The following is a 26,991-nucleotide window of genomic DNA, read 5'->3' as shown; positions in this document are numbered from 1 at the left end:
CTTAATTCTGCTAATATGAAGCTGTAATCTGGAGACAAAAATAATCATGGTCAAAGCAATATAATATTATAAAAGACTTTTTTTTAACCAAGCCTACATCTTTGTTTTGAATTATCATTAATTGACTTCTAAATTCAGGTAACTGTCTTTGCTGTCACTTTCTTCCCTGCACCTCTGCCGATTCTAAACTAAGCTGCTTTCTCCATTCCTCTCGAATTTTTAAAATTCTATTGTACCAAAATCTAGTTCAAGGATTTATACTTCCACGAATCTTTCCCTGAAAATTCCCACCTATGTGGCTCCCTACATTTTCTGAACTTATATCATGTTGTCCCCACTCAAGGTCAAATTATCACCACTTGATTAAAAATTGTCTTACATTATTCACAAATCATTCATTTCTATACTCTTATCTCACTCTATTGTAAGCCTCTTGAATATAGAGGCCTTTGCTATTAATTTTTAGTGATTCTTAAACCCTAAAATAGTGGCAAACATAGTAGGTACTCAAATATTCAGTGTTTTATTTTCAGTAAAACAGTGCAGTGATAGGTGGCAGGGGGATCAATGGCAGCTGGAATGTTTTGTCAAAGTATCTGTATGAAAACCAGAATTTGCTGTAATTTAATATCACTTTACTTTTTTCCTAAATAGTCTTTTGTTACAAACATTGAAACAACAAGGAAATCAAATTCCCCATGGTGCTTCTAGGACCAGTCCAGTTATTAATGTCTCTTAGGACCTTGACCCCTTTAGCAGGAGAAAAATTAAACCTCAGTGAAATCACTATTAACCAAATATTTTCTTCATTCCAGAGTTGTTGGCTTTGAGGTTGCCGTGTGTCGCTCTGACACTCTAAAACCTTTCTCCCTTAAAACCAGACTTTTCTTCTTGTGTCACAGCATAGTACGTGTGTACTTTTTCCATGCACATTAACTGCTCAGATAGCCCATCATAGCACTCAACAGCTGCAGTCCCCCTACAGGTTTGACACCTTTCCAGTCCACCTCTTCGATGTAGCATGCATTCCACTTCACTCGGTCGACTTACTCTATCGGGTTTATTACTGAACTGTTCATTTAATTTAATGACTAACAAAGGACTTGGATAAAATTCTTTGTCCCGTTTTTAGAGCCTAGCATAATTAGTCATATCTCCCACATCTTCAGATAGCAAATTTAATTAGAATCTCCAGTGGATCACTTTCTAGGTCAGGATCAGAACATGGAGACATTGAGGTTGTTTCCCTGGAACAGAAGAGAGTCTCCCCAGGTTTACTTGGAATTGACCTGTATCAAATGTTTCAGAGAAAGATTGGACTAGAAGATAAGCCGTGATATATTCAAAACCCTGTGCAGTATTATCTCCAGAGATCAAAGTCCTTTTTCCTCAATTAGTAATCTTTTGATGAATCTTAAAAGTTAATGACCCTTATAGTTTCTCAGTTGGTCCAGCATTAGTCTCTCCTTGCTTAGATATTTAATATCTCCTTGTTTCTTTTCATCATAAATTTGAAATTAAAAATCAATGTCAGAAAAAAAATCGATGTCAGTATATTTGAAAACTTAGTTGGGCTTTTCTCTATTTAAAGCAACTCATAATTTAGAAAAATTCTCTTTTCACTTTTTACTTCCCTATGATGTGACCTTACAGCTTTTTCCAAAAGGACTCTGCTTTCTTGCTTTTCACCAGAATGAATGTAAGTGAAGCCTTGGAATTGTTCACATTGTTAATCTCAGTGCTGCCAGTCTTGCTTGGGATGGTACTCAACTTACTGCCAGGAGTTATTATACTCATTCTTCTAATTAATTACTATTCCTGAGTACCTTACAGCTGGATAGAATCATAGAAGGTTAGCACTAAAAGGAGTCCCAGAAATTTTGTTTCAATACTTTCCATTATGTAAATGGGAGAATAGTTCCAAGAAAGGGAAAATGACTTCCCTTAGATTGTGAAATAACCTAATAATAAATGTCTACTAGAAGAAAGATCTTGTTTTTACTCTACTTGTCACTCTAGTACTCTACACTGGACTTTGAGTATTATACAACTTCAAACCTTATATTTTCTTTAGTTCCCTTATGTTGATAACCTGGATAAGGCAAGAAAGTAAAGTCTACAAAGGCTGAGAAGCTTCCTTTCAAGTCCCTTCCTCTGGCCAGGAGCCTACTCCCAAATGTTGTTGTGCAATGACCCTTCATTCAACATACTGAGCAAATATTTACTGTGCTAGGAATGGCTCAGTTAGGTGATTATGGGAAGATTAAAAAAGGACTATCTTTGGCCTCTAGGACAAATCCTAATGGTGAGTATGAGGCAGAGGAAAATATACCCTATGGTGTTTGTGTGTTCATATGTGCGTATTGTTGGGGAGAAGCAGAATTAGAGAAGAGAGACAAACATAATCAATACATGGTGCTGTAGGGGGTTCTAAGGAGAGAGATCTCAAATGGTTAGAAGTTCAGGAGCAGTTTATGTGGAAAAGTTAACATAGTGGGGAGACAAAATTGTTGTCTAAGAATGATAAGAAAGAAGTGAGATGACTTGAATAAAACAAGTGGAGGTGAGAAAGCACATATGAACTTATTCATTCACTTATTTCATGATCATTTGTTTAGTACTGTTCTTTGCCAGAAGGTAATAAAGGTTGGATTACATAGATTAAAAAAAAAGTTTTCTTTCTCTTAGCAATAGTTATGGGTAATGGGAATAATATTTTAATGATAATAACAGATAATTATTGGGCATTTATAATGGGTCAGCAGTATACTAAACATGTTATATTATTAATTCATTTGATCCTCACAAGCAACCTATGCAATAGGTACTCTTACCCTTTTTGAGAATTAGAGAGGATATTTCAAGTATTTGAAAATAATTCTTATCTACTCCAGCTGTCTTCCCGATTCAGTATGAAACAAAAAAAGGCCTCCATGATCATACATTCTGTATTCTATCCCCTATTATTCGTGAATCTTGTATGTACTTCTGTTACCACACTAAAGAATAATTTATTTGCCTGTATCTCCCACTATTCTGTGTTTGATTCATGGTTTTTTTTCCCCTCAAGTGTCTAGGATGTAGTAGATATTTGGTAAATGGCTGTAGTTTCTACTTCTTTTCTGGACTGATCCTCCTACTATCTTTCATGGCTTCTTTCTGAAGCTGTTTCTCCCACATTAAATGTTCTCTCACAGTCTCTATATCTAAAATCTCAGTCTTAGACTGATATCTTTCTCAGAAGATTTTCATCTTCTCTATGTAGCCTTTTCTGGTGTTTCCTCTATATCCCTTGAGGGAAACAGGCTCTTCCTTCCTGGACATTTCATAGTGTTTTCCTTGTGCCTCTGCTATTGGACTTTTAATTTTCTACCTTGTACATGTAGTTATCATGTAGTTATTTGTGTGATCATCTTATGTCACCACTAGACTTTAAAACCCCTTGTAAGAATAATAAACCTCTCAGGCAACTGAGTGGTTCAGTTGATTAAATGTCTGACTCTGATTTAGGCTCAGGTCCTGATCTCAGAGTTGTGGGATTGAGCCCTGTGTAGAGTTCTGCACTGGATGTGAAACCTTTTTAAGATTCTCTCTCTCCCTCTATCCCTCCCCACCCTCTGTACAAGCATGCTCTCTCTCTCCCTCTCTAAAAGAAGAAAGAAAGAAAGAAAGAAAGAAAGAAAGAAAGAAAGAAAGAAAGAAAAAGGAAGAAAGAAGGAAAAGAAGTGATAAAACCCAATTGTATAGTTATTAAGTGGTTAAAATTTGGAGCCAGACTGAACTTGAATTTTGTTAGTTTTTGAGACTAGTTTTGATTTGATTTGATTGGTTTTGGCTTCTTTGGTTGTTACAGTATTTCTGTGCATGGACTCAATGATGTTGGACAAGTTTCTTAATCTCAGTGAGATTCGTGTGGGAAATGGGGAAAATTATGTCTACCTCTAAAACTATCTGGAGGATTGAGGAGCAATATGCAAAGAGCCTGGCATTGCCTACATAGTACGTAGAAGCCATTGTTATCATTTGTGTTACCTACACCACACAACTCTCTCCAAAAGTAGAAGCCAGTAATATGTTTGAGTGAATGAGTGTTCAACTTTTATTGAGACTCATGCCCTCTATGATATTTTAAGCAGTTTTATTACATTTTTCCTCTATTCTCTTCAGAAATTGTGTACGTGCTGTCAAACATTGTCATCTAATACAGCAACCTTCTCATTAGCAACCTCGAAACTTGAATTCCAACAAAATACAGCTATTTGTGAAACTATTTCCAGTTTCTATTTTGTGAGCTCTTAAAATGTAAAACAATGTAATTTTATTAAAATTGCTTCTTTAAAAGAGAAATTTGCATATCAGAATTTGGCCCGCCCCATCTATCATACAGCTGCATAACAGAATGTTGATAATGTACAAATGGCTTATGGCAAAGATAAATTGGACCATTAAAATATACAAAGCAGCAACCCCTCAAAAGATGATAATGAAAGCTCATGGGGCATTTAGTGAGAAGTGCTTAACAATCAATTAGGATAAAATATTTCAAATGGTGCAGTTCTCAATAAGTGATCCATAAAATGTATACATACCAGAAATGTCCATGGTAAACATGTCTGCTTGTTAATACATCCTTTATTACCCAGTCTACGCTGTGTTTTCTGCAATTCTGCCTGCATTCCATGGAGTCTGAAAATGCCTCTGAAATTTTTCATGGGCATAAGGCCCTGAGTTTCACTTATTTTAATAATATAAATTCACTATTTTTACAATAAAGGCAAAATAGCTGCATTACAGGATATTTTAGAAATAACAAAATCAATGCTTTGCAAGCAAAATTTTAAGTTATTTGCAGTTTCTTATTATATACAATTCACTCATTCATGCAGCACATATATTAAGCATCTGCCGTAGAAAAATTTTGGAAAACAATGTAGACTTCATCCCTTTGCCCATGGGAATGTCAGGTGGAAGATAGGCAGTACATAAGCAATCACAGGGTCTCTTAATTAATCATACAATTAGCATAAACTGTGATAAAAGTGCTACAAAGGAAAAAAGCAGAGTGCCATGAGGAAATAAGACTGGAGGAGGGTCAAGAGAAAGCCTTTTGTAAGGATGTTTCATTTAAGCAGAGACCCAAAGGATAGGATAAGAATCAGATCAAGAGATGGAAGTTGATTCACAAATAGATTTGAGTGATTGGTCACCCCTTGGTTCTTCTGAACAGCTGAAACTGCATACCAGTTTCTTCACATATGAAACAGCGTTACCAAGATATCAGCTCCTAAGGAGTAATATTTACTCCTTAGCATTGTCATGAGGATTATATAACATATTACATGCTTAGTATAATATTTGGCACTCATTGAGTATTAGCCATTGTTGTTATTATTACTAGCAATTTTATCCTAAATGAAATGGGATGCCACTCAAAGGTTATACAAATTTAAGCAAGGGAATAAATGTCAAGAAATGTGAAAGATCTGAGGTTTTTTTCCCCTTATTTGCAATCTAACCAGTTAAATTATGGATACTACTGCACCATCATGGATGCTGACAGAAAAAGTGAGACTCATGGATAACAGATTTTATTACTCATAATAACAGTATCAGCATTTTTACCAAATGATGCCTGCACATGTCGTGGGTTGCTTAACAGGAGAGGAATCACAAGCCTAGGGAACCTGGATCTTTTATAATGAGCAGTAAGCCTGGCCTTTGCCACAAAGAAAGACATTATCTTTATTAGGCTGGACAATAAACAAAACTACTCTCTGCTGTAGAGAGAGACACTGTCTTTATCTTTGCAAACTGTTCACTATTCAAATAACCTTGAAAAGACAGTTCAAAACAAAGACAGTGTTTCTGTTGGCAAGATGTGTAGAAATGTAAGAGACAGAGAATTTGTCTCCCAAGAATTATGCAATCAGATCTGTTTTTTTTTTCTTTTCAGAGAGAGAGAGAGAGAGAGAGCATATGTACACTGCGGGTGGTGGTGGCGAAGGGAAAGGGGAGAGAGAAACAGAGAATCCTAAGCAGGCACCACACAGCACAGAGCCCATTGCTGGGCTTGATCTCACAGCCCCAAGATCATGACCCAAGCAGAAATCAGAGTCAGATGCTTAACTAACTGAGCTCCCCAAGTGTCCTAGATCTAACTTTTTATTAAATCACTCTGACAGCTATTAGACCTACAAGTATTCACACAATTTTATATCTGTGACTTCATTTTTTGCATCATAAGCATTTTTTCAAACTGCCATTTCATGTTTATAACACTAATTTTTAACGATTACACAATACATGAATAATATCCATAATTTAGTTATTCATTCTTCTAATGCAGGAGATTTAGTTTGCTTCTAATTTTTGGCAGTTATCAAGGAACATTTATTTTAAGACATGGAGTGGTTGAAAATGTAAAGCAAATACATTTCTGTGCTGAAGTTACAATATAGATGACAGGAAGTATTTTGAAAAGGCTGGAAACTGACGTTGCCACTTGGTCTAAGCCTGCAGTTTCAAATAAAGGATGTTGCTAATAATGGAACATCTTCAGCCTGATTGCAAAGGTTTATAATCTATGTCAATAAAATGTTCAATATGTACATAAAGTGGATTTTATTCTACCAGAAACATTTTCTGAGACTGAGAATCAATGAACACTATTTCTAAAACCATCAAAACTTTCTCCTATGAAATTCTTAGCAAGGGTGGAGATCAGGGGCAAGAGTATTCCATTAGATGAAGCTTTGTGCATTTCTACTTCCAAATATCTTCCATATAAAATGGATTCAGTGGGCTTTCTCCAACTTATTCCAAAAATCAAATTTCAGATTGTTATTTATATTTTTAATTATTAGAATGTAATCTTTGTATTTTTAATTATTAGGAAGTTTACTATCTGGCATTAGTTAGAATGCTAGATCATCACATTTAAAACTGTTTACTGCTAAGGGAACTCATTAAAAAGATGAATGAATTGCCCGTGGACATAAAATTAAATCAATTCCTGTTATTAAGTATCTTCTGTGTTAAAGGAGCTGGGTTGGCACTGTGAGGACTAGGAAGCTGATGGCACATTTCCCATCCAGAAATAGCTCTCATTACAGTGGTGAAGTAGAGATACAATTGGTTGTGTGGAAAGTGTTATGACAGTAGTAACAACTGCAATGGAGAGTAAGAAATGTGTGTGAATCATCCTAAGAGGGCAAGGAAAAGCCTCATGAAGATGGGACCCTTGAGTCACAGCATCTCAGGAACATCACAACTCGTCTTGTGTATTACCTATGTGGAGCTTTAAGGCCTTCTTCAGTGTCTCTTCTAGTCTTTCAGGCCTTTTATTGTTATCCTCAAGAACAGGAGACTCAGTCTCTTCATGTAATTCAATTTGCTTTCCAATACTCCTGGTACTTGGAAAGGGCTTCTTTGGCATGCATTCCTCTTTGACTCTTCATAACTCTGCCTATTGGCTTCAGGGCTGCCCTTTGGGGCCACTCAGTGGAAGTGCACTGCCCATTCCATATAAGGGTATTGTACATGTTTTTAAGTTATTCATAGCCTTCTCCTTTCCAGGTTAAACACTGCCAGTACCTTCTATAGCTCCTCACGTGGCATGTTTTAAAAATTATCATCCTGGTTCTTTTCAGATCGAATAGTTCATTTTGTCTCTGTTTCTTTCAATGTATCCCAAGATTAGTTTTTTTAATCTACATATTATCCTTGATTCATTACAAGCTTATTATTTAAATGAACATTTTAGAATTTTATTTTCTAATGCAGGCAGGTGACTTATGGTGGGTACTACAAAATGAAGATAATACCTATGGTCTTATGAGGGGAATGAGAGGAATATATGAGAGGAATATGAGAGGAATACATTCTAGGATGAGGGGAACCATATGTAAATATCTAGTGACATGAAGGAACGTGATATGTTTGACAAATGCTGAGTAGCCCAGAGCTAATATATCACAGAATATGCAGAATTAGTGTTTTGGAAGATTACTTTGATAGAACCTCAAAGGATGAATTGCAGAGAAAAACCTCAAAGTGGGAAGTTAATAGTGATGAGAATAATAAGAATATTTAGCTATTATTTGAGTACTTACTATATCCTGCATAATATATTTTACATAAATAACCTTTGAGGTCACAAAATTCTCTGAGGTATTATTATTCCCATTTTATGGATAAAGATATTGAGACTTAGTTAAGTGGACTTACCAAGGTAACTCAGCTATTTGGGGGTGGAGCCTGAATCAAATCCAGGTATGCTGACTTTGCACTTTGCTTCACTGTGATGATAGCAGGTATACTCTGAGACAGAGAGCAATGTGAATATTCTAGAGGTAGAACCAGTATCAATTCACAACAGGAAATGCAGAGGAGAGAGGAATACAGCTCAACTGAGCTTTTCCAGCCGGGGAGAAAAAAGGATAGGCAAGTGGTCTGAGATAAGAGAAAACAGCCTAATCAGCACCAGAACAGTTACTTTTTAGAAAATGAAACTAAGGACTCCAGCCAGGAGTGTAGAGTTCCTGAGAAAAGTCTAAGGCATGATGGATATGCCTTTGCTGACAATTTTCCCTGGCCCAGAGTTGGCAATATGAGTCAACCATGTATTCAAAAACTATTACATTTGGCACTCCTTTACCAAATGATTCAACTTGAAAATACCCTCATTTTTTATATATTAAAAAAACCACTCCATTAAGTGCATAAATTCAGCCATCTGACAATTGAGAATGGGAGCCATGCTGTTTAATCCTCATCTATCAGAACAGAAATGTTCTTTCATATATTTATGAGACTTGGTAAGATTGTTAAAATAAAAATTTACACCATGTTACCCATATTATACTATATTCATGTATCTTCTGAGATATACAGAAATATGAAAAGAAGTTGGTAGATGAATTAGCAGAATTGATAGGACCTTGTTATTAGTCTGTAAATATTTCAGAGGTGTTAACATCGAGGAAAGACAAGATTTATTTAGCTAAAGCAGATGTGGATAAGTCATGTTACAAGAACGTAGAAGTAATTGGAGAAAATAGGTCAGAGAAAATTGAAATGGATTATTGGGGAAAATATTCTTGTCTATGAAATTTATTTTTTAAAACTGTATTTTATGGAAAGTGGTAGTAAGAAAAAAATGAAAAAAGAAGACTGTCTTTCATTTCATTTGATCAGTATTAGCACAAGTTCCTGAAAACTGTTAGAGAAAAATTCACCATCATCAGTAAGCTTATAATTAATGACACAGAAAATCATTATGGCTTTATCTTACGAATCTGCATAAAACAAAATCACAGCTTACCTTAGGTACAAAATTTTAACTGAAGCTCTGTAGCCTGACAAAACCACTCATTTATAGCTTTCTTGAGAAGATAGAAATATATATTTTCATGAAAATAATGTATATAATAATGTATATATGTATGTATGATGTATATAAATGTATATAAATATGCATTTATATGTAATTTACAATTTGTGATTATAATTCAACCCAAAATTTCCAAATTTAAGCACAGATCTCTACTATTTCTTATAATTCCTAAAAAGTACTTTTATCAGCAAATTCTTTTTTTTTAATTTTTATTTATTTGTGATAGTCACAGAGAGAGAGAGAGGCAGAGACATGGGGAGAGGGAGAAGCAGGCTCCATGCACTGGGAGCCCGACGTGGGATTCGATCCCGGGTCTCCAGGATCGCGCCCTGGGCCAAAAGGCAGGCGCTAAACCGCTGTGCCACCCAGGGATCCCTATCAGCAAATTCTGGGGGCAGTCATCATTCAACTGCTGATCCTTCGCAAAGCCCTTTGTATAAGCAACAATTATAATAGTTAAAAGCAGATTTTGAAGCTTGAGAGAGTAAATGAGAATCCTATCTCTTACTAGTTTTTGTTGCTGGGGAGAAAGCATGTACCTCTGTGAGCCTCAGTTTCTTCATCTGCAAAATGTTGACAGTAAGCAACCTTTGAGAAGATCAAATGAGATAATGTGTGCAAAGCAATTAGCCAAGTGCCTTAAACATAGTAAGTTCTAAATAAGTAGTAGCTATTTTAATTACTATTTTGTTTTTTTACCCTCTATGTATTCCCATCATGTGAATGTAAGCTGAATGAGGAAGGGGAAAGGGATTTTTTTATTACATTCTATGCTTTTCTTCTAGGTCTTAGAGAGTACTTGGCACATGTTAGGCATGCAGTATATTTGTGAAATAAATCAATGGATGAACAATCTAATGAATAATTTGACCTTTACATCCAAGATGACCTGGAAAAACAAGTTACTCCTCTCACTCTCTACAATGATAAATTGTATTTCATTAGTCAAGTAATTTTTATTTTATTTTTTTTAATCTATTTATTTATGATAGTCACAGAGAGAGAGAGAGAGAGAGAGGCAGAGACACAGGCAGAGGGAGAAGCAGGCTCCATGCACTGGGAGCCCGATGTGGGATTCGACCCCGGGTCTCCAGGATCACGCCCTGGGCCAAAGGCAGGCGCCAAACCGCTGCGCCACCCAGGGATCCCTCATTAGTCAAGTAATTTTTAAAGGCTGACTTGAAGACTAGAGACTCAATGAAATAGAAGTTTAATGTAACAATTAACATTTTAAGTATGAGTCTTTTTTATTGAAAACACACTTCAGGTCCTAGTAGTTTCATTAAATATCAGTTTATAATCAGAAGTAGTTAAAGGAATTGAAAAACAAAATATTATTTCCTTAAGGATCTTCTCTTTAAATCTGTGCTTTGGCAGGTTTGTTTTTTTATTTGTTTGTCAGTCTATTCCCATGCCATGAAACTCCAAATACTGTAGCGGTAAATCATCCGGGGCCCAAATATGAGGAATTAACTAAATATCAGCAGCTAAAATCAACATACTGGTGGAAATCTCATCATTTTGAACTCCGTTTAGCCCTCGTGGCCTGTGGCTTATGAAGTCTCTATGCAAATGACTTCTCTGATTTTAGGTCAGAGAGGAAAGCATGACTAAAGGTGAATGTCATTGTTAGGTGGCCACCCTCCTATATAATTTGATGGTTTCTGCTTGTGGGATCAGATGAAAAGTTTGGTAAAAATCTTTGAAATTCAGAGCTTAAAAAATGCAACAAGTCCTTAATGACTCCTCATTTAAAAAAAAAAAATCTTGCGCTATAGTTTTCAAGCTTTGTATTTTGCCCTAAACTTTTTTTTAACAATTTCAATAGACATATTTTATATATCTTATACTTTATGCATTTCAAGTATATAATTCAATAAATTTAATAACTTTATCCAGTCAACATAAATCAGTTTTAGAACATTTTCATGCCCCTAATAAGATCCCTCATATCTATTTATAATTAGTTCCCGTTCCCACCCCAGGCCAAGCAACTACTAATTTATTTTCTGTCTATAAATTTGCCTTTTTTGGATTAACTTTTGTATTTTTTAATATATTTTAATCCATGAAAAACTACCAGTAGCTAGAGGGTGTAGTAACAATACTTGTTTATGGGATAAAACTATCTTCTTCATTTTTCTTTTTTAACCAAAGAAAAGATAGCCATTCCATCTTTTACAAAACTAACTTTAAAATGGCATTTGACTATAATCATAGTGAGCATCTCCATGTGGGCAGATTAGGATTCTGTGGTTTTGTGCCCAGCTGCATTAACGACTTACAGCATTGTTTAAGCAGCACTGACCATGTACAGCAGTAAACACTGCCGTGGCTGACTGCTTAAATCTTGTATCACTGTAACTTTTATGACTGCCATTTCCACTTAATATTTTCAATAAGATACAAGTTTGTTGGAGCAGAGTAGAATTCTCTGATTGTCATTTTCATATATTAAGCTCCACCACATATTTTATTTCAAAGTTCAAATTTACCACTGTACTCTCTAAGTGGTAATAGATTCCTTATTTGCATTGTCTGTTTTCTTGAATTTGAGATGACCTATTAAAAAGTGTATTTTCATTTTCTACCTTGTCAAGGGTGTTCTATCCATTGAAAAATCCCAGGTATATCTATTTGGTTTCATTAAATGCAACCACAAATGTTTTTCTTGACACAAATGAATATTTTTGCTTTGGGATCCCAGTGGAAACCGCATAACAAGGATTCCCGTTGGCATAGAATGAGGGGGTAGAGTGGTAATGCACCATGCTTACTGCCTTCAGGGAGCTCATAGTTTAGTTAGGAAAATAGCCATTTTAAAAATAGTGTATCACTATAGTCTGGGGAATGCCTTAATAAGTGTATGCCCAGGTACAGAGGAAACAGAACTGAAAGGTTAGAAAAGGTTTCCAGTCTGGCTGTGCATGAGACTAAGTCCAAAGAATAAATAGGAGCAGTCTGGACAAAGAGCAGTAGCAGGGACTGTGGCTCTTGAAATCATTTTAGGATGATTTATTTGTAGTTTTACTTGGTTGTCAAATGTCATGTTTTCAGGGCCATGTACAACCTTTAAATACAGAGAACAAACTAATGGTTAACAAAGAGGAGGGAGGTGGGAGATAGGGGGATGGGCAAGATGAGTGAAGGGGAGTGGGAGATACAGGCTTCCAGTTACAGAATGAATAAGTGACGGGAATAAAAGGTACAGCATAAGAACTATAACCAGTGACATTGTAATACTGTTGTATGGTCACAGATGGTAGCTACACTTATAGTAAGGATAGTATAATGTGTGAACTTCTTGAATCACTATTTGTACACCTAAAACTGCTGCAACACTATGTGTCAACTATATTCAAATAAATAAATAGCCCTGAACTAAGAAAATGTCTGAAGTTTTCTCAAAGTAAAGCACAGTTGGAAATGTGCCCTGGTTCTTAAATTCCACTTACCTAGTAAATATTTCCACTGCTGTGTTAAAATGGACAATAGTACTTAATAGCATAATATGTTCTAATGCAAGTATGTTTACATTATTTATAACTTGTCTAATTCCTAAAATGATCCTATTGGGATATATAAAATTTGAAACCCCAAGAGAAAAATACAAAAAAAAAAATCAAAAGGAATGCTTTCTCAGAATTTTAGGGCAAGCAAACACACATACACAAATATCTTTTAAAAAATAAACTGTAATTTCCCTTTTTCCTCCACTCTGTTAACTTCTAGACTAGGATGAGATCTCCTCTGTTACAGTGCTCAGTGTATTTCTGCTTCTTTTTCCCCCTGTTTTTGGTTAGCTGATCACTTACTCATCTTTCCACATAAATTATCAGATCCTTCATGGAAGGAACGGATACATGTTTGTATCTCTCATAGTGTCTGGCACAGTACTGACTTTTAGCAGACACAGAAATGTTGATGACTGAATGTGAGATGCTATGAGAAAGCAACAAGGAGAATAATTTAGTAAATATGAGCTGATAGATTAATTGAACTGTGGTATGGATTATTGCCTGGCCCATATATAGTGCACAATAAATGTTGGTTGAATGAGTGTACAAATGAATGAGGCCATGCCTTGATAAAAATCAAAGGTATATGAAATAATTTGGAGCATTTACAAACCAATGTCTTGCTCAGAATAAGGCATAAAATGAATTTGGGGTGCACAATAATCCCCAACAGGGTTTGACTGGATGGTCCTTCTGAAATAAAGTAAATACATTGTTCTTAGGTATTTCAAAGAACCAAAGCAAGAGGGAAAATATGAAGTCTAAGAAAACCTTATCTCAGAAAGATACAGAGTTTTAGGTAGTGTTAAAATAATGACCTTTGATTTAAATCATGGTATTAAAGAATCCTGAATGAGTTCATGAGTTTATCCAAATAGAGCTATGCTAACACACACACACACACACACACACACACACACACACAGTGTTCCTACTCATAGAAGCAATTCTTAAAAGGTTGTCAGTGAACACAGTAATCAGAAAATGGATAATTTCAGTGGGTGATAAATACAAGTGCTATGAAAGAAATAAAGTAATAAAGTAATCCCAGTTGCCTGGGATGAGAGTGGAGTGCCTTTAGCCGGAGTAGAGGGTAGACCTCTCTGGGGAGGTAGACTTCTAGTTGTAACCTGAATGAAAGAGAAGACCTGTGGCATAGCAAGTGGTTAATGCAAATGCCCTTAGAAGCTAGTGAGGATGTGTGAGTCAAGAAGAGGGCCAGGATGGCTGAGACTTGCGGAGTGATGGACAGTGGTAAGCAATGAACACTGAAAGGTAGACAGTGACCGCAGGATCTCATAGCCCTGGAAGTGACTTTTAATTTTATTCTAATTGGAAGGGGAAGTCTCTGGGAAGTTTTCTATAAGCAGGGGAACCACATGATCTGATTTCATGCTTTAGAACAGTATTCTCACAGTTTGTTATGATAACTAGTGGCTAGAAGAACAGGAGAAAATCCAGTTAGAAGGCTGTTATAACATTCCAACAGGAGAAGGTGTTGTTTCCATTAGGGCAGAAGTACTGGGGAGGTGGGAGTCTTTTTTGTTAGGAAAGAGCTTAAAAATGAATTGGTTATGGAAGTATGATAGTTGCAAGTGAAGAATCAATGAAAATGCCTAGATTTTGTACTGAACAACCAGTGGACAGTGCTGCAGTTTATTAAAAAGCTGAAAGAAAAATTGGAATGATCAAAATGAGTAGATCAGTGTCTTGCAGATTATATTAAAAATGCTTGAAATTTGTTTTCTTCTACTGTTCTTCATTACATGAGGCGTAGCACTTTGCATATTGTGGGTGCTAATGACTGGGTATTGGCTGATGAGGTGGTTGGGAAATTGAGGTATGATGAATTGATGTCTGAGCCTTCCAATATGTTGCACTCTACTAAAACTTTTGGCCTCTTAAGAGAGATTATTTTTTGAAATTGTTTACAAATCTTAAGAAATGTGAAGAAGAAAACTAGCCTAGATTTAAATTTTTTCCTTTATACCTTTTCAAATAGTCTCACTTGGATCGTCACAGAATTGTAACTTGCATGCAATTTAGTTGTTAAGAGAGTTATTTTCATTAATGAGAATTAACACTAAGTTTCCTTCATTTGGAAGCTTGTCATTAAGACCCAAAAACAAAGCATTTTAGTGTTTGGATACTTTACTTACATTGATATTTTATATTTGATATTTTCCTTTTTTTACATTTTTTAATTTAAATTCAATTTTCTAACATATAGTATGACACCAGTGCTCATCCCATCATTGCCCTCCTCAGTGCCCATCACCTAGTTACCCCATCACCCCACCCATCTCCCCTTCTGCAACCCTTTGTTTGTTTCCCAGAGTTAGGAGTCTCTCAGGGTTTGTCTCCCTCTCTAATTTTTCCCACTCAGTTCCCCTCCTTTCCCTTATAATCTCTTTCACTATTTCTATATTTGATATTTTCTTTACATCAGTAGTCCTATGCCTATGAATGCTACATATTGCAAGCTTTTCATAGCCACAAAGACAAAAAAAATCTGTTTTTTGTTGTAAAACTAATGCTTGAGGAAAGCAAGAATTTGTTTAAACAGAAAGATTCTGCAGCTGGCATCTAGTTTCACCTCACTGGATCAAATTAAAAATCTACATTAAGAGACTTAGAAAGCACTGTACTTTTTAATGTTGTTTTATGTCCAGAGTTTTAGTTCTGATGAGTAGCAGCTTAGCTGAATAAATTACCTCATGACTACCTTGAACATATTCCACCAAGAGAGGGTACCAGAGAAGGAGGCAATTTTTACCTTGGAAGTGTGAATAGTGAAAAGTGGAGGGAAATGTACCACTTGTTGATACAATGATGGTGATGACTTCGCTGGTTGCCATAGTGAGGAAAATTCAGACTACAGGTGTCAAGCAGAACAAACTCACCCTTTGGCTAAACATTTGGAAGTTTCCATGAATTCACACATATAAACTAATAGATTGCATCAAACCAAGCAGCCTTCATTTATCTGGAGGTTTCTGCTGACTGCATGAAAATCAATAAGAATCAGCAATTCTTCACTGAATATAGAACCCAGAAATATGATAAGAGTCAAAGGTCTCCCTATCTTTCTACCCCTTGGCACCTACACTGGTTTGCCAGAGGAAAGATAATTATTCCATCTGCTCTACAGAAAAGTTCTCTGAGGACTGGTCCCACATAAGCTCAGATGAGAAGCTTTGGTGTTCATACTAGTCTTCTTAAGAACAACTTCCTCTTAAAGCTCTTCTCTGTCTCTAACCCTTCTCCAGCTATTTTATATACCTGGGAATTGCAGAGGGCTCTTTCTACACTGCAAAAAAATGACTATATTTTAATATTGTTTAAAATTACTCATGACCTCCTCTTTGCCTACAGAATATAATCCAAACTCCAGGGACCAGTTTCCCCTCTGTTTCATATTTAAGCTTTGTAATGTCTTTGCCAACTGTCAACCATACTCTCCTTCTTGAAACTATCCCCCTGCTCCCATTGTTAGCTGCCATTACCTTATATCCTCTTGGTTTTCCTCCTACTTCTCCACTTACTTCTTCCTAGTCTTCTTTCCAGGTTTATCTTCCTCTACATGAGTCATAATGTTGGTTGTCTACAGGTCTCCCAAACTTTCAGTCTTTTTTATCACAGTATTTCTAGGACAATCCATGACTTCAAATGCATTTCAAATGCTGACTTCAAAATGAACTTCTTTACAATGGAACTGTCTACTAAGATCGAACTCTAATATCTACCTATCTTATGAGATATATCTACCTTGATGTCACACAGGTTCCCCAACTCACCATATACAATATTAAAATAATTATATTCCTCCTAAGTCTGTTATTCCCATACTACTTTTTCAGTATGAAGTACCACCATTGATCCATTAACCCCACTCTGATACATGGAAGTTGTCCTGGACTCCTCACTCACTCAACACATACAATATCCAAATCCTATAGATCCCATTTCCTCGATGTTTCTTAGCTCTAGCCTTATTTTCCTTCTGTAGGCCCATTGGTTAGTTCAAGTTCAGGTCACAAGTTTTAAACACCTTTTGACCAACTGATACTGCCTCCCTGGAAAGCAATTTCCATTTCCTATTTCCCATGCTTCACACTTCACAAAATTTCTCTCACATATATTGTTCTACTTTCCCCCCAGAAGCATCTGTGAGAAGGCATTATTATTTACATTATACTGATGACAGAAACATAGATAGGAGTGTTTGGGTTTTAAGATTGTCAAGAACCTAACTAAGAAAAGCATAAGAAATCCCTATCCCAAGACCATCGACTCCCAAGCTCATGCTCCTTTCCCCATTACAATACGGTTTCCCATCTATGCCTCATATAGTAGATGGGAAGAACAAGAACAATTGTTTTTTCCTCAAACTGAAGAAAAAAATTGAAACTAGGCAAGTGAGATGACTTTTTGAAGGCCTTTGAGCTCTCCTCAGGAGCATATTTCTGACTTCTAGACTTCTGTTCTTTTCTCCATACAACTCTGCTTCCCAGGTATTGTCAAAGAATACAAAGAATGTGCTATCCTGAAAAACATGTTTCTTGTATGAAATAAAAGGATACCCAGGGTCATATCAACTAATGCCTAAAATTACAAGAAGTATACAAAAATCTTCTCATTCCAATTTCTCTAATTGTTGATGTGTTCTGTAGTATTTGTCTATACTTTATGTAAATTTCAGATTAAAAACTGTTTTCCTTTTTGAAGTTGCTGTGTTGGTAGAACTAGCTGAGACTTGATTTAAGCTCTTATATATTCAATTCTTTACTTTCCTTGTGAAGAATAGTCTGTGTAAAAAGGAGCTTTTGAAACATGTTCATACATTACCTACTGAGATACAGCTTGCATACTACAGAAGCCAGTAAGAATGATATGCAGTCTGCCATCCAGAAACAAAATGAATAAAAGCAGAAATATGCCTGCTGAATTAAAATACTACATTTTGCTTCTGACGTTTAAGGCTTTGAAACCAGTTACATATCAGTTCAGTCCGGAGGGGAAAATACTGAGATCAGCATTTCAAGTACACCTTCAAGAGTCTTAAGCTACTTAACAGTGATGACCAGGAGTTTTAGACTGGGGCCAGTCATATTTATATATACTATTGCACTTCTGTCACAGAAAACAATATGAAGAAGTCACAGTGGCACAGGACAGAGAAAACAATGGGCTAGGAATTGCATCTACATTCTGATGCATCTTAACCACATTCTGGTCATGCATTGTAACCTCTCTAGGTCACCCCTGTAAGAAGACTGTGAGGTCTCCCATGATATTCTTTAAGGATAAGGAGAAAACTAAAATTTGGGTGATAATCTTGTTAGACATTCATAAGATAGAATTTCTCATCACCCATACAACCAATACTGGTTATTGATTTGTTAGTCAAAAGTTTGGACATAACAGTCATCATTTGGGAGGAAAAAGAAAAGATACCTTTGTGCCATAATTATTTCACCTAATTTTTTTTTTTTTATTTTAGAGAGACAGAGCACATACGCTCACATGAGTGGGGATTGAGGTGAGGTGGAAGGAGCAAAGAGAAAGAGAATCTTAAGCAGACTCCGTGCTCAGCATGGAGCCCAAGGCAGGGCTCTATCTCTCAACCCTGGGATCATGACCTGAGCTGATATCAAGTTGGTTGCTCAACCGAATGACCCACCCAGGTGCCCCTCACCTTAAATTTTAAAAATATAACTGTATGGTTGCACAAATAAGTAGTTTAGTGGTATTTAAAAGAAGAAGAATTTCTCCTAATAAATGCCCTCCAATTTTTTTATTTAGTCTCCACATTTTTACTGACATGTTTGAAGCTGTTCACCATAAAGTAAAACCACATTTCTGTCATCTTTGACTATGGCATGCAAAATTTAGGGACCTGAATTTGATCCATTTTTTCATATTTAGATCCATCTGTTTGAATGCATGATTTCTTCATTGTCCATGATTTCAGTTTTCAATAGATCATCTTAATTAGTCCAGTATTATATACTGTTTTTCTATAAATCATAACTTTTAAATTGTCTGATATCACTTAACAAATTGTGTTCCTCATCATATTTTATATGTGAGGGTCAAGATTTTCTCTAGTGCTGTCAACGTTTGGCCACACTTTTTATGATGCTATCTTCCAGCATCTAAATTGTCCATTAAGTGCTTTAAAATGCTTAGTATACTATATCGATTAGGAAGGCCAAAAATCTAGAGTCCATTTTTTTATGAATTTCTCCTTCTTTTTTCTTACATTATGTCTTTAATTCATCTATGCTTTTCAATTTGGTTTTGTTAAATTAGAATGAAAATCAAAAGTACACTAAGTGAAAAAATTATCATTTTATAATTATTTTCTGACTTTTATAGTTGCCTCATACCTAATTTGGAAGCAACATTTTGAACTATATATAATTATTGTCTTTCTAGATTAGTAATTTTTTTCAGGTAATGTATCTTTTCGATTTTTAAAAAATTTACTGAAGTATAGTTAATATACAGCATTATATTTATTTTCAGGTGTATAATATAATGATTCAACAATTCTGTACATTTTTCAGGACTCATCAGATAAGTGTATTCTTAATCATTGCCCCCAACCACCTCCCATCTGGCAATCACCAGTTCATTCTTTGTATTTAAGAATTATCTTTGGTCTTTTGTTGTTGTTTTATTCATTTCTTTTGTTTCATAAATTCCACATATGAATGAAATCATAGAATATTTCTCTTCCTCTGACTGATTTATTTCACTTAGCATTATATCATCTAGTCTATCTATATTGTTGCAAATTGCAGGAGCTCATTTTTTTTAATTTTTATTTATTTATGATAGTCACACAGAATGAGAGAGAGAGAGGCAGAGACATAGGCAGAGGGAGAAGCAGGCTCCATGCACTGGGAGCCCGACGTGGGATTCGACCCCGGGTCTCCAGGATCACGCCCTGGGCCAAAGGCAGGCGCCAAACCGCTGCGCCACCCAGGGATCCCAGGAGCTCATTTTTTTAATGGCTGAGTAATATTCCAGTGTGTGTGTGTGTGTGTGTGTGTGTGTGTCTGTGTGTGTACACATACCGCACGTTTATCCATTCATCTATCAATGGACACTTGGGTCATTCCCATATCTTGGCTGTTGTAAATAATGCTGCAATAAAATAGAGGTGCATACGTCTTTTTGAATGAGTGCTTTCATTTTCTTCAGGTAAATACACAGTAGTAGAATTACTGGACCAAATAGAATGTTACTTCTATTTTTAATATTTTAAGAACCTCCATATTATTTTCTACCACTTTATATTCCCATCAACAGTACACGAGGGTTCCCTTTTCTCTGCATTTTCATGCCAACACTTGTTATTTCTCGTGTTTTTTATTTTAGCCCTTCTAACAGGTGTACAATAATACCTCATTATAGTTTTGATTTTCATTTCCCTGATGATTAGTGACATTGAGCATCTTTTCATGTGTCTATTGGCCATCTGTATGTCTCCTTGGGAAAATGTCTCTTCAGAGGAAAAATGTCTCTTCAGATTCCTCTAACCTTTTTTTAAAGATTTTGTTTATTTATTTGACAATGAGAGAGACTACAAACGGGGGAGCAGTAGAGGGAGTAAGAAAAGCAGACTCTCTGCTGAGCAAGGAGCTCAACGTAGGGCTTGATCCCAGGACCCCAGGATCATGACCTGAGCCACGCAGGTGCCCCCCACCCCTACCATTTCTAATTGGATTATTTGTTTTTAGTGCATTGAGTTATATGAGTCCGCTCTAAAATTCTTTTCCTTTTTGAAGTAACATTAAAAATAAACAGCCTTTGATAGAATTTAAATTATTTTTTCCATTTAAATGGAACAACAGCTTATATCTTGGACTCATAAATCATTCATTCTTTGCTCAATTATCATATGCAAGCAAGATTTCACCTTTAATTAAAGTTGCATTGATATGCCTTTGTTCTATATAAATTTAATCTTAAGGTTTCAGTTCTTCTTATTGACATTATGTGATAAACAAGAATGGATTTGGAAAATATCAGGCACAGCTGGCAAAGGTGGCATAGAACAGATTGCACTTTAGTAGTGGAATTTACCTTTTATAGCATCTAATTCAACCCTCCACCTCCTCTTCTTTTCACAGATGAGAAAATCTAGGTTCAGAAAGGTGAAGCAGTTTACCAAAGTCAGTGGCAGAATGTGGTATATAACCCAACTTATTTATTTATGTTGGATATTATATTTATTTTTATTTATTTGGACATTTATTTTGGATATTATTTATTTTGGATATTAACCCCTTAAGAGATTTGTCATTGCAGATATTTTCTCTCATTTACTAGGTTGCCTTCATTATTGTTTCCTTTGCTGTGCAAAAACTTTGATGTTTTAAACTGCATATGCTGGGATCCCTGGGTGGCGCAGCGGTTTAGCGCCTGCCTTTGGCCCAGGGCGCGATCCTGGAGACCCGGGATCGAATCCCACGTGGGGCTCCCGGTGCATGGAGCCTGCTTCTCCCTCTGCCTGTGTCTCTGCCTCTCTCTCTCTCTCTCTCTCTCTCTCTCTCTCTCTCTCTGTGTGTGTGACTATCATAAATAAATAAAAATTAAAAAAATCTTTCATAAACTGCATATGCTTATTAAGTTTTTATAGATCAGTAAACTTATCCTTGATAGAAGCAATTCTTTTTACACATTCATATTTCATTTTTATAACATTAAATTACATGATTATACCATGAGTATAATAAGAATAAAAAGATTTGAGGACAATTATAACTGATTCTTAGAAACATATGAGTCATATGGAAGGAATGAGAATATAATGATTCAATAATTCTGTACATGATTCAGTGCTCTGTACATATGCATTCCACTTGCTGTGAACATTGGTCAGCTTGTCACTGAGGGGTTGGAGAGGACTGGTTAATCTGTAAAGAGATGTTGATTAAGAGAGCTTAATAGTAAAACTTCTGGACTAACAAACTGGAGGAGGATTGGTGATGATTTGCTACAATGCATGATCTTTGTCTTTTATCATAGTTAATAATTTGCATGAAAGTGTAAAAGGCATTTTATCATCTTCAAAGATGATGATACAAAGCTACATGAAAAAGTGAAGTTCTGTAATGGCTAACACATCTTAGATGCTCAATAAATATTTATTGAGCTGAATTGATGACCTAGTGTTAATTCAAATATAAAACTAGATCAAAATTAATACCATTAAAATTGACAATTAACTACATTGAATATCCAAAAACCCAATGTACAATTATGTGCTAGATTGATTTCAAATCATTTTATGTCAAAAATATATGAGACATTAGCTTGACCCTAAACTTAACAATATAATTTAAAATTCAAACTTTAAAATTAATGTTATCTTGGGCTCCTCTGGAAGGAGTATGGAATGCAGGTGAGACAAAGTCAGCACCTAGTGGAACTCAGCCCTGGTCTGAACATATCTGGATCTCTGAATTCATTTCTAGGTTCTACAATTTAAGTAAAAATAAGAAAAAAAATGGGGTGTCTCACTGGCTCAGTCTGTAGAGTATGTGACTCTTGATCTTAGGGTTATGGATTCAAGCCCCACACTGGGTGTAGAGATTACTAAAAATAAAATCTTAAGAAAAAAAAAAAAGGAAGGAAGGAGGGGGGAGAAGAATGAGGAAGGGAGAGAGGGGCACCTGCTGGCTCAATTGGTTAAGCATCCCACTCTTGATTTCAGCTCAGGTGATGAGCTCAGGTTTGAGATCAAGTCTTGTGTTAGGCTTTATGCTCAGTGGGGAGTTTGCTTTCTCTACCCACCCCCACCCCCGCTCATGTTCTCTCTCTCTCTCTAAAATAAATAAATCTTTAAAAAATATAAATAATAAAATGAAAAAAGAAAAACATAAAAGTATATAGAGAAAGATAGCTGGGAATCTTAAAACCATCTAATAATAACCAGACGTGTTAGGAATGTTTATTAGAAAGAGTAGAAGAGGGAATCCCTGGGTGGCTCAGTGGTTTAGCACCTGCCTTTGGCCTAGGGTGTGATCCTGGAGTTCCTGGATGGAGTCCTGTATCAGACTCCCTGCATGGAGCTTGCTCGTGTCTCTGCCTCTCCTCTCTTTCTCTCTCTCTCTCTCTCTCTCTCTGTCTCTCATGAATAAATAAATAAAATATTTTTAAAATTTAAAAAAAAGAAAGAGTAGAAGATGCAAGAATATGTTCTTCAGTGGCTACTGTGGATGTATTGGTATTACACCAATAGAAAGAACCTTTCAATAGGTATAGCTGTTCCCCTGTATATCATATTTCCCACATGTGTAATAGGCACATTAAGCTAAGCTTATATAAAAATCAAACTCAATTATATTCCTACTGCCATTGTCCAAATTAAGGCATTTATTAATTTCTTTCTTATGACAATTCCTATTTGTCTCCCTGCCTGTAGACTCCTTCTGCTGTTCAGAGTATTTTTAGGTTTATTCTTTTGGATCACAGTTATTGCTGTATTGATCCCAAACTTTGGAGACTCACCACTGCCATCAAGATAAAGTCCAGACCTCTTGACGTGGTATTCATTGTCTCTCTTGACCCACTCCAAGTCAGCTTTCTGACCTTGTTTCTGGCTGTTCTGCTCCCACCAAGCCAAACCCTCAAGGTTTCCAGAGCACAACACATACTTTTGACCCTCCATGATTTTGATCATACTCTTCTAGCTCCTCAGATAGTCTTTTCCCTGTTTTTTTAAGATTTTTAAAATTTATTTATTCATTCATAAAAGACAGAGAGAGAGAGAGAGAGAGAGAGAGGCAGAGACACAGGCAGAGGGAGAAGCAGGCTCCATGCCGGGAGCCTGATGTGGGACTCGATCTCGGGTCTCCAGGATCACGCTCTGGGCCGAAGGCAGGCACTAAACCACTAAGCCACCCTGGGATCCCCAGTCTTTTCCCTTTTACACCATTTAAAATATGTATACATCCTTCTAGATCCAACTTAGATGGTTTATCTATCAAATATACCCAGAGATTTAGTGAAAACCGTTATCTATATCAAAAGGGCCCAAATGGTTTATTTGATTTTACCAGCTTTATTATCAGATATTTATTGAGTAGTATACTGTTAAGGAATCAAAGAGCCATCCCAAGCACCTAACATGATCCCTGGGTACATAGTAAGTTCCCAATAAACATTAGTTAGATGTAACCAGAGATTTAAATAATTATACAAGACAATTCATGTATATGAATTGTACATATATGTATATATACAAATCATGTGTATGTGTATGTATGTATATACATATACATATGAATTGTATATAATTATATAATGAAGCAACAGGAGAGATATCCAGCTTCATGTAGGAAGGTAATGTGTTTTGGTTGTGTTACATTTGAGGTACTGGTTGGATACCCAAGAAGACACATACCCTTCTTTTTAAGAATAATGGCAACTTAATGCATGGATATGAAGACAGGGAAAGTAGAAAAAGAGAAATATTAAGATAGATCAGATAAGTGATAGATACAGGTACTCAAGAAAATATGAAGAGTTAAAAATGACAAGGACAGATAAAAATTCTTCAGAAATCTGGGTGAAGAATGAAACAATATTGAAAACACATCAGGAGGTATTTTATTTTATTTATTTTTTATTGGAGTTCAGTTTGCCAACATATAGCATATCACCCAGTGCTCATCCCGTCAAGTGCCCCCCTCAGTGCCCGTCACCCGGTCACCCCAACCCCCCGCCCACCTCCCTTTCCACTACCCCTTGTTCGTTTCCCAGAGTTAGGAGTCTCTCATGTCCTGTCATCCTCACTGATATTTCCCACTCTTTTTCTCTCCTTTCCCCTTTAATCCCTTTCACTATTTTTTATATTCCCCAAATGAATGAGACCATATAATGTTTGTCCTTCTCCAATTGACTTATTTCACTCAGCATAATACCCTCCAGTTCCATCCACGTTGAAGCAAATGGTGGGTATTTGTCATTTCTAATGGCTGAGTAATATTCCATTGTATACATAAACCACAGCTTCTTTATCCATTCATCTTTCGATGGACACCGAGGCTCCTTCCACAGTCTGGCTATTGTGGACATTGCTGCTATAAACATCGGGGTGCAGGTGTTCCGGCATTTCACTGCATCTATATCTTTGGGGTATATCCCCAGCAATACAATTGCTCGGTTGTAGGGCAGGTCTATTTTTAACTCTTTGAGGAACCTCCACACAGTTTATCAGGAGTTATTTTAGTTGGACAGGACTTTACAAGGCATATTAAATAAGTTTATTATCAGTTTGTTAATAAAATACTCCAAAACCTTTTTGTATTCTCCATAAAATGACATAGCTTTAAAGCTACAACATTTTGGAAAGACAAATTATCCTGTCTCATTGCTTTAGGGTTGGAGAAAATTAAAAAGCCATTTATCACCACCATCTAGCTCCTTTTTGTTGCATGTGTAATAAAACAGATTCAATTCAGGTGTTCAACAAAATTTTAATTTCACTTAGCAATAGGATTGCATCTTTCAGTACCATTCAAATGTCATTTTCTTCGGCAATAACCAGAGTCTTTTACTTGGAAAATCAGAGAATTCCTGGAAAAGAGATTCTACTGTTCTCTGGCTCAATTTTATTCAATGACAGCATGATTTTTAGAAAGGTGATAGGGATGTTACCTCTCTTTAAATCTTAAAAAGTCTTGGTAAGATTTACCTCCACAGTTGCTTGAGTTGCCACGTTAGCCAAGCTGCCTAAGTACAGAGCGGTACCATAGGTTTTCTACCATATGACAGTATTTATCCAGCATCAGTGCTGTAACATGCTGCTGAGCCTTCTATCCTATTCACCCACCGTTTACTGTCACTCAAATGCTCATAAATGTCCAGGGCTCACTAATAAAGTGGTGTGAATAGGACAGAGAAGTCCCGCTTTTAAATTGTCTTCATAAAAAAATGATCTTCTAAAGCCACTGACACACAAGTTGAACATATATGGTGAAAATAGTGGTTGCTATTTTATGCAAAACAAAACAAAACTGTTAGTGATGGGGGCACCTGGGTGGCTCAGTGATAGTGTCTGCCTTTGGCTCAAGGTGTGATCCTGGGGTCCTGGGATCGAGTCCCGCATCAGGATCCCTGCAAGGAGCCTGCTTCTCTCTCTGCCTGTATCTCTGCCTCTCTCTCTCTCTCTCTCTCTCTCTCTCTCTCTGTGTGTGTGTGTGTGTGTGTGTGTGTGTGTGTCTCACGGATAAATGAATAAAATCTTTAAAAAACAAAACAAAACTGTCAGTGATCTTCAGGGAAATTCAGCATTTCCTAACCAAATGTGTTAGATCCTCTATCTGAACTAATCACAGAGCTTTACTTTCACCTTTCTATAAGGCAGCATGATTTGTCTCAGAGGAACAAGTACTTTAGAGCTAGCAAACATGGGTTCTCCTTTTGCTACCTACTCTAGCTGTGAGACCTTGGTCTTTAACATCCTTCAAAAATGGGCATAATGACTAGCTGTCATGTTGTTACAAAGTTTGAAAGAGACAGGGCATGGGGTCTTAAAGATAGATGGAGCTCAACCTATGGTTTTCATCATTCAAAAAAGCATCTATGAAGCATATTCATTCTGTAGGTCAGCCCTGAGCTGAGAATGTACAAATGGATAAGCCTTACTCCTTGCTGTGATAACATGCATAACTTAGCAGGGAAAAAAAAATAGGCATATAAATAAATGGTGATGATTCTCAATCCTGGGTGCTATTTTGAATGTGTGGAAAAGATGGAATGGTGCACAAAACAGCATGTCAATTGCCCTGGGGTGGTGAGGGAGGCACATCATAGAATGCTTTACAAAATAAAGTTTCACAGTGTCTAGAAAAATGATAGAAGGAGAATGATGGCCATTTGTTAAGATTGTTTTTTTTTAATACAAATATATTCTGAGCACTAAGCTCTCCAATGTTAAAAGCTTTAAGTTTTAGCTGTACATTTCTCCCATGATTCTTCTTACTGCAGTTCTCAGAATTCCATCTGGCTGGCCTCAGCCTGAGGAGCTGAAAGGGCCAGGCAGTGGTTACCTATAAT

At 36.2% G+C, this 26,991-nt stretch overlaps 1 protein-coding gene across 11 annotated transcripts in view; it reads left to right on the top strand.

Annotated features, from left to right (window-relative positions):
- DLG2 (discs large MAGUK scaffold protein 2) overlaps nucleotides 1-26,991 on the top strand; it is an 885,772-nt gene that overhangs the window by 464,985 nt on the left and 393,796 nt on the right. For 3 of the 11 annotated variants that reach the window (XM_055320437.1, XM_055320431.1, XM_055320435.1), the window contains exon 10: nucleotides 18,416-18,454. The exons of the other annotated variants lie outside the window; for them this stretch is intronic. In XM_055320437.1, coding sequence (XP_055176412.1) covers nucleotides 18,416-18,454 — 39 coding nt within the window. The remainder of the gene's footprint in view (nucleotides 1-18,415; nucleotides 18,455-26,991) is intronic. 11 annotated transcript variants of the gene reach the window in all.

The sequence above is a fragment of the Nyctereutes procyonoides genome, unplaced genomic scaffold (genome assembly GCF_905146905.1).
Source record: "Nyctereutes procyonoides isolate TBG_1078 unplaced genomic scaffold, NYPRO_anot_genome, whole genome shotgun sequence".
Lineage (NCBI taxonomy): Eukaryota > Metazoa > Chordata > Mammalia > Carnivora > Canidae > Nyctereutes > Nyctereutes procyonoides.
The sequence above is the reverse complement of the archived record's forward strand: the minus strand, read 5'-3'. Positions and strand labels throughout refer to the sequence as shown.